This window comes from Hakea prostrata, chromosome 1, assembly GCF_041222555.1.
Source record: "Hakea prostrata isolate BN-2017 chromosome 1, UWA_Hpros_2, whole genome shotgun sequence".
NCBI classification, from domain to species: Eukaryota; Viridiplantae; Streptophyta; class Magnoliopsida; order Proteales; family Proteaceae; genus Hakea; species Hakea prostrata.
The window spans coordinates 75,561,036-75,570,276 of record NC_142600.1 but is presented as its reverse complement, the minus strand read 5'-3'; the positions used below and the strand labels follow the sequence as shown (position 1 = coordinate 75,570,276).

The window sequence follows — 9,241 nt, the reverse complement described above, 5'->3', positions numbered from 1 at the left end:
CTCAAAAAAAATTCCTCCTCTTTCTCTCAATTTATCTAGTAGTTTTTTCAAAAAAACCTTAAAAAAACCACGAAGGCATGAACCAATTTTTTCCAATTTAATTACTGAACTAATTGTTTTTTCTAACATTATATTGAACTAATTATTTAAGTAAGATGTACTTTCTCTCTAATTTTTTTTTGGTTATTCTTTTTAGAAAACAACAACCGAATTGAACTTTATTTTAATTTAATTACTGAACTAGTTGACTTAAGTGTTTTTTCTAACATTGTATATTTGTATAGTTGTATTGAACTAATTATTGAAGTAATTGTTCTATTAAAAAATATTATTGAAATAATTGAATTGAAATAAGATAAATTAATCCCACAGTGGATTTCACATGGGTCCACATAATATATGTTGTGGGATTAATGCTTGCCTGGCAAAGAGGTGATTTGAACTTATTATCCCCCCATATGTTTAATTCTAGATCCACCCCTGGTTACCCTAGTGCTATAACATGGAGTCTAGCCTTCCTCTTGTGACTTTAAGATTTGACACATAATCATGAACCTTACCCCTTAACCATAGAATAATAAAATTTATGTATAGCTATCTTTTACAAGAATTAATCTATGAGGTGGTAGCATTGGACCAACTTCATCAGATGTTTCATCTTGGCCCAATTCTATCTCAGATCCATCGAGAAGAATTTTAAACCCAAACCCTATTCAAACTTAGAATAGATTAAGATATATTCTGGTTATTATTCTCAAACTTGACCCCCAAGTTCTTCTATAGTCTTTACGCATATTTCAAAACCCCTCTAGCTAAGGAAATTGCACATTACTTGTCTCCTTGGAGATTTGGGATGAAAAGGTGTACCAAATGTTCTTCAAAATGATTATTATGATAATCAATTATATCTACAGCTTACCTAATATTTCTTTCTGGTAAGTAAAACATTTTACCTACTATAAAATATATAAAAACAACTAAAAAGTTTTTGAATCCGCCAAAATGTCTTGTACGTTACCTGGTTAAGCCGAAGAAATGGAACAATTCGCACCTCCTCTAGATTGATAAATACGCTACCAATTATTGCTTTTTAGATTCCATTCAATCCGTTCTTTATCACCCAGCACGAATATTGCTGCAACCACCCATCCCTTTAAGAAATTTCTTGCCATTCGTTTTCTGGAAAGTGCAAGCTTTACGCATCTTTGCTTTTGTTCCTGCGCCTTTACTTGCGCAATCCGCAATAGCACATGGTAAGATCAGCCGAAGCGATCAGAAGAACCTTTCGTCGAACATGGAGAAGGCAATAATAATATGTTCTTTGGAAATCACCATCATCTCAGCCGAGAATTTACGGCTCGATGGACAATCGGCAAAGAAAAATACGTTCGTGACCGTAAGAACTGATTTAGATAACCAGAGATCGACAAGCATGGGTAAAGAAGCTGGGAGCAACTTATCATGGAACGAGACGCTAGAGCCACAGTTGCTCTTACCCAGTTCGATTCAGTTAATTACAGTGGAGGTACAAAGAAAGATGTCTTCAGGAAGAATCAGGACTGTTGGAACATCGAACGTTCCAATCTCAGATTTCATCGGAGATTACACGCCATCGCAGTATTTGCACTTCCTTAGTTACCGTTTGAGGGATTGCAACGGTGAAAGCAACGGTATCATTAATTTCTCAATCAGGACGGTTGGGTCGCAGAGCTTTGCCGCAGCTTGGCCTGTTCTCCCTTCACAGCCTTTTGGTTTTCTGGTGGCTGCAAATCAGAAGATCGATTCTCCTGCTGCTTGTGGAAGTGGAAGTGGAACTGCGATTGGGATTCCAGTTCCAGTGCCCTACGACCACGGTTTCAGAGATGGAAATGGAGTGTGATCGTCGTTGCCAACGTCTTCCCTTTTTTTTTTTTTTGTAACTTTTCTTTAAGAAAAAAGGGTTTGGTTTTGCATGTTAATTTCTCTGTGGTTGTTGTCACTTGCAACGGATCATCGCAAGGCTTAGCAACTGCTTCTGCCGCCCCAATTATTGGGCGGCTGCAGCAAATAAGAAGATGAAGATCGATCAGTGCCGCCTGTGAGGGTGCTACAGCCCTAGGCGTTCCAGTTCCGGTGCCTTACAAGTATGGGTATGGGATTTAATTGCATGAACAACCAAACACAATAATAATAATTTGCAATGCATGAGTATGGCATCGTCATATACTAGGGTTGTGATGTTCTGAGAAGCAAAAAGAAAAGAAAAAAAACCCACTGAATCAACTTTCTATCTCAAGTTAGTTTTAACCAAGCTGCACGCAAACTGGTCCGAGAAAAACTATGGAATTTTTTTTGGGTAAGAATTATGAAATGAATTGAAGTTTTGTAACTTTACTTCAGATTTTTGTGACATAAAATACCAAGAATACATACATGAAATAAATCCAAAAACAAAATTTTCTAGACCCTAATAAATATACTTCAATATTAATACTCTAAAGATCGTTTGGTGTATGAGAAGTGAAGTAACTAATTACATTTTTTTTTTTGGTCAAATCCACATACTTGATTTGTTTCTGTCCACATTCTCGACTAAATTCTATTCATCTTTTAGTGCATAATCAAGATATCCAATTAGGTACTTAGGTGAAATGGATTTGAAGATGAGAAGTTACGTGTGGTGGGAAACTTGTTATCTCTTGGTCGGGGGGGGGGGGGGGGGGGGGGGGGGGGGGGGGGGGGGGGGGGGGGGCTGGATTTTTTAAAAAGGGGGGGGGGTTTCCCCCCTTGGGGGGGGGGTTTTCTTTTATTTTCTCATTGTCTACGCATTGGTTAGAAGGGATGCTTACTGTTCCAATGCCATTACCTTCTTAAGTCATCATTCCTCAAGCAGCTCTCAAATGGGTGTTTTGCTCAACTAGGGCTCCTACATATTAGAGAAAGAGAATTGTGAGATATGTATGCATGTGGAGTGGAGAGAATGAGAGAAACGAAAGACAATAGAGGAGGATAGAGAGACTGAAATGGGAGATTAATAGAGATATTCATCTAACACCATTACCTTCGATAAGTTGCAGATCAAGAAAAAGTTACCATTTCTCCAACAACTCCCAAGTAGATGTTTTGCTTAGCTAGTGCTTCCACTGATTTTTGAAACTTGGTTGGTATGTGGTTCTCAAGAATGTGAAAATAAGTTAGGTTAGATGTGCAAAAAGTCATGTCAAGTACAATTTTTAAATCAATACATTTCACGAGAATGCAAGGACAATCTGATTTACCAAACACGTTTAATTTGGTCATCTTCCATTCTCCGAGTAAGATAGAATGCCAGAACAGTTTCCTAACTTGTTACCAAACGCATTCTCGATTTTTTATATAATTATTGTCTCAGCACTCAGCAATCCAAATTTCTACTTCAACTTTTCTCCCTTAAAACTTAGTTGGGCTATTTAAATTAATATATCCTTTGGTACAGAAACAATATTATTCATCGCAGCTGTCTTGCCGACGTACGTAATGTAATGCAAGTCATTCATTTTTACTTTTATGATACAATTCTTATAAACATTCCTTGAGTTTTTCTTTTTTAATAGAAAACCATTTCCATGGCTGATAGTAACGCCTATGTTTATCCTCCCTTATCCATATTGGCCCTATGTATACATGGATAACATTCTTTTTTGTTGTTTTCTTACATCAACAATGTAGACATTTTGACAAAAGATACCAGTGGTACAACTTTAGATGATCCAAATCTATCTTGTCACTCTACGCCCACAGAAAGGTTGGTCGGTTTTGAAAAAACAATTCTTTATGTTAAGTTATTAGAAAAAAAGAGGAGTTATTATATATACAATCATGGAAAGATTGAACTTTTACTTCGAGATGTTGATCATCACCAACTCACTAGCCTTTAGTGATAATTTACAATAATTTTTCTTCGATTGTCTTTTTTTTTTTTTTTTGGTGCCAACCTCGGTTCTAAGGCTTTGCCCTGACTAATCCGGTGTTCAACCCGGATCGCACACTTGGTTGTGGTGGGTGAGACTCTCTAGCGGGAATTTTTTGCATCCACAACATTTCGATACCGAAACCTTACTTAAACGGACCAAGTTACTTACCACTTGGACCAACCCCCGTTGGTTTCTACCGGTTGTCTTTACCTTTAACAATTTTCTTCAAAAATGGGAGGAGAGGACCAAGTTTAATATTTCACATTGCAAAGAGTGTCAAATGACTAAAAAAGTAAAAAAAAAAGAAAAAAAAAATAAAAAACTTATAGAAAATAGGTTGGGAACGTGGTCTCTCTGACCCTAATGGAGCTCTGCTCATGTCCTCGGTGTTACTATTACCCTAGTGCTGTAACATGGAGCCTAGCCTTCAACCCGTGATCCTGAGCTAGATTAGACCCTTAATCATGAACCCTATCCCAAAACTATAAAATACTAAAATAATAATACATATTCTACTTTTTTTTTTTTTTGAGATCTAAGGTTTTGGACCCATTTGCGCGTACCTCGACTATTTCCTCAAGGAAGAGGCCTTGGTGAGAACCGAACTTGCAACCTCTTCACTAGGAGATGTGGGTCTTACTACTTAGCAACTTTGCATTGGCATATGAAAGACCATAAAGGATCTGTTAGTCTGAATTCAATTTTTTTTTTTTTAATTTGTATATTCTTTCAACTAAATTTTGTTGTAAATGACTCTTGTATAACAACCATAACAGCGAAGGATGTATGGGATGCTCTTGCACAACTCTTCCAACAACAATCCACTGCTTGAAGAATTTATCTTTGCAGTGAATTGCAGATGATCAATAAATGAACAAGCACAATTAGAGACTAGCTTCACAAAACTAAATCCATTGCTGATTCCATAGTGGCAATCAATGACAAGGTAAATGACTCTTATTTGGTAGCATATACATTAAATGGTCTTAAATCGGATTATCTCACTTTCATCATTACTGTGAAAAATATTACTCCACCCGTTAACTTTACCGACCTAAGGGTCAAACTATTTACTCATGAGCAACGGTTACGCCGTAGCTATGGAAACACCCTATCAATCTTAACTGATTCTCATTCCCCTACGGCATTACTTGTTACAGATCAGCCTAAATTTAATAAACCTAATAACAATATTAATTCCTATCCACCCAATAACCGAAACACACCTAGATATGACTTCCGAAATTCATCAAATGGCCCTCAAAGAGCTCAAAATTTCTATAACCAACAAAACCAAAACACCTTTAATACCAATTCCTTCAAATGTCAAATATGTGCTAAGTAAGGCCATTCGGCCAATATATGTTATTTCCGTTATACCTAGAGCCGAAATAATCCTAATCCACCAACTCACATTTCTTATGTTGGCTTACATGGTACCCAACACACTACACCACAGAATGATGCATAGTGGATACTAGATTCAGGTGCTACTAACCATATGTCATTTTATCCAACCAGGCTACAGTTATCTGCAACTTACAAAGGAGAAGACCAGCTTTCAATAGGTGACAGTAAGAAACTCCCTATAACTCATATAGGCTCCTCAACTTTGAAAACAAATTCAAATCCTTTATCTCTTAATGATATACTAATAGTTCCTCAATTGTCAAAGAATTTAATTTCTATTTTTCAACTTACATTTGACAATAATTGTTCTGTTGAATTTTTTCCATTGGGTTTCTGTGTTAAGGATTTGGAGTCAAGCATTACTCTACTAAAGGGTCCAGTCAAAGATAAATTGTATTCTTTCTCGGCCAATGTTGTGCTTCATTTGGTTCTTTATGGAAATAAAACCCCTTTTGATATTTGGCATTGCCGACTTGATCATCCTTCCTCTACAATACTTAATCATTTGAGAAATAGTGTCTTATCTAATTCATTTGAAACACTTAAATCCAATAAAATTTGTGACCCTTGCCAACTTGGCAAACATCACATATTATCATTTTCTATTTCAAATAGTAAAAACTACTCAACCATTATAGCTTATTCATTGTGATTTGTGAGGTCCCACTCAAACTTTGTCAATTAGTGGATTCAATTCGTAAATTATTTTTGTTGATTATTTCAATCGATTTACTTAGTTTTATCCTCTGCGATTTAAATATGATGCAATTCATTGTTTTAAGCATTTTAAAAATATGGTTGAAAATTTGCATTCTACTTCAGTTAAATTTTTCAAATTGATGGAGCCTTAGAGTTAATAAGGGGAGCTTTCAAAAACTATCTTGATGAATGTGGCTTTCTCCCCTACGCTTCCCTTCCTCTTCTACCTGGAACTCTATAACTGCTCATGGTGCGGCGAGAGAGACGGAGGAGAGGGAACATCATCGGGGGAAAACTTTCCAACTAAAACGGAAAGAAATCTCGGCATCCATAGTTAGACAGGTCACAAAACGGGTTGTATTAAAATGGGTAAGAAGGTGGGTCAATTTCACTTAAATTCCTCCTTCTAATTTGAACTGTTTAATAGGGATAAGCCACGTGTCAACTTGTGGTGCCGTGCACTGCAAAGAGATGTGCACAGCAGACGATTTTTTTCCGTTCTCCTTAGCATCACAATACGACTGTGTTGGGTAGCGCTTTTCAGAACTTTAACTCAAACCCTAAATATATTAACCTAGTCTTCCCTTTTTAACCCCCCAGCCTGAGGTTAAACATCTAATCTAGAGCCTTACCCCTAACCCCAAAATAATAATATTATATATAATTCCGTATTGGAGGGTGACACCCTTCAGAACCTTGACTTGGACCCCAAATATATTAGTCAAGCCTTCACTTTAATCCCCTGACCTAAGGTTAGACACTCAATTCTAAATTTTATCCCTAACCACAAAATAATAAAATAACAAAATAATATATAGTTTTATATTATTACTCTATTTTACGAAAAAAATTTACCAGCCCAATCAAACATTCCACCTTGGCCATGTTCTAACTGACACCAGACAGAATTTTGCACCCAAGCCTTGAAGACTAAAATATATTTTAGTAATTAAAGTCAAACTTGTACTTTAGTTCTCCTTATATTTTCCACACATCTGGCATAAGGAAATTACCCATGACTTGCCTTTTTGCAGATTTGCGGATGAAAGAGAGTACCAAATGTCATCCAAGATGATAATGACAGCACTTAAGAATTCTACATCTTACCTAATATTTCTTTTTGGTAAGACAACTCACCTAATATAAGATAAAATAAAATAAAAACAACTTAAAAATTGAAAAAACCATGTTCATTGTTTAAGCTGAAGAGCTAGAATAATTCGTAGCTTCTTTTGGATTCCATTCAATCCGTTCTAAATCGGCCAGCACGAGCATTGCTGCAGCCATCTAAGAAATTTCTTGCCTTTCCTTCTCTGGAAAGTGCAAGCTTTACAAGCCATCTTTGCTTTTGTTTGTGCGCTTTTACTTTCCGCAATATCACATGATAAGATCAGCCGGAGGGATGAGAAGAACCTTTCATCAAACATGGAGAAGGCAATAACACGTTCTTTGGAAATCACCATCATCTCTGCCGAGGGTTTACGGCTCGGTGGACAATCGGCAAAGAAAAATACGTTCGTGACGGTGAAAACTGATTCAGATAATGAGAGATCGACAAGCATGGGTAAAGAAGATGGGAGCAATAATATATCATGGAACGAGAAGCTAGAACCGCCATTGGTCTTACCCAGTTCGATTCAGTTGATTGCAGTGGAGGTGCAGACGAGGATGTCTTCAGGAAAATTGAAGATTATTGGTACATCAAAAGTTCCAATCTCAGATTTCACTGGAGACTACACGCCGTCGCAATATTTGCACTTCCTTAGTTATCGTTTGAGAGATTGCAACGGCGAACGAAGCAACGGTATTATTAATTTTTCTATCAGGACTGTTGGGTTGCAGAGCTTTGCGGCAGCTTGGCCTGTTCTCCCTTCACAGCCTTTTGGTTTTCACGTACCTGCAAATCAGAAGATCGATTCTCCTGCTGCTTGTGGAAGTGGAAGTGGAAGTGGAACTGCGATTGGGATTCCAGTTCCAGTGCCCTACGACCACGGTTTCAGATATGGATATCGAATGTAATCGTCGTTGCCATTTCATCCTGTTTCGTTTCCTCTTTTTTTTTTTTTTTCTTTTTTTGCTTTTTCCCAGAAAAAAAGTTTGGTATTGCATGTTAATCCCTTGGTTGTTGTCGCTTGCATGTGCTGAGTTGAGTTATTTATGGTCTGCCCGGTGATAGTCCCCAACCTTAATAAAAACTATCAGTTTCACAAAAAATAAAAAAATAGAAAAGATGAACACCATGGCATCCAAAGAAAGAGTCATTGGAGTTTTTGATATTCTCTACTAGTTCTGCACAATTCCACTGAGACTACTGTGACATCAATGCTACGCATTTAATGCGCAGCATGTGAAGCCAACGGTTGAGATTGAGACCGAAATTTCAATTTCTACTGTCCATTTTGGTGTGTTCATAAACCGAAAATGGACGGTCAAGATCGAAATCCTGGTCGATGTTTCAATCTCGACCGTTGGCTTCACGGTTCTGCGCATTTAATGCGCAATACTGAAGTGAAGCTCCACTGAGACTTGATAGCAGCCACTAATCATTCTCACAATTGTTAAACTGTTTTTTTTTTTTTTTTTTTTGTGAGTGAATCCAGAAGAAGACTATGATACAGCCAAGCCTCTAGGAGAACATAAATCTTGCAACCAAATTGTCGCACACAGAAATGATAGGGCTCTCCTAGCGACACCATCTGCAACAAAGTCAATAACTCTTGGAATATAACTAAACAAAGAAGACAAAAAAAAAAAAAAAGGAACTTAGCTCCCTTATATCCTCCACTAGGGAAGCTACATGAAGGGGAAGTGGGGAGAAGATCTTTTTCAAATTTTCCTTAATACACCTTTGTAGAAAGAGAAGAAAAAATATAGGAAGAAAAGAGGAAAGAGGAGAGAGGGAGAGAATAAATAGGGATTGAAGAGTTAGTTTAATTAGGAATGACATTTATACCGATTATTTTACCTTTATAAACTATTCTCAATATTAAGGGAGTGGGGGAGGGGAAGAGGAAAAAAAAATTAATGTCGGGCCAGTTTACACGCACCACAATTACATCCTCAATGGAGCTTTTTATTTGAGTGCGAACCCAAAACCTCCCCTAGGGAGGTTGGGCCTTTAACCGCTTTACTAACCCATCACTGGCACCCAACGTAGGTTTGCCTCTATATGTTGCTGAATTTAATCCTACTCCACATGA

The 9,241-nt window shown here is 37.2% G+C and overlaps 2 protein-coding genes across 2 annotated transcripts; both read left to right on the top strand.

Moving 5' to 3' along the window:
* The first annotated feature begins 1,096 nt into the window (after positions 1 to 1,096).
* LOC149030114 (BON1-associated protein 2-like) lies at positions 1,097 to 1,996 on the top strand. The gene has a single exon (XM_089152292.1). The coding sequence runs from the start codon at positions 1,295 to 1,297 to the stop codon at positions 1,877 to 1,879; it is 585 nt and encodes a 194-aa protein (XP_089008418.1). The 5' UTR covers positions 1,097 to 1,294; the 3' UTR covers positions 1,880 to 1,996.
* Positions 1,997 to 7,280: 5,284 nt separating this feature from the next.
* LOC149030113 (BON1-associated protein 1-like) lies at positions 7,281 to 8,338 on the top strand. Its single transcript, XM_089152279.1, has one exon. It carries the CDS (start codon positions 7,467 to 7,469, stop codon positions 8,058 to 8,060), a length of 594 nt encoding a protein of 197 aa, XP_089008405.1. The 5' UTR covers positions 7,281 to 7,466; the 3' UTR covers positions 8,061 to 8,338.
* The last annotated feature ends 903 nt before the right edge of the window (positions 8,339 to 9,241 follow it).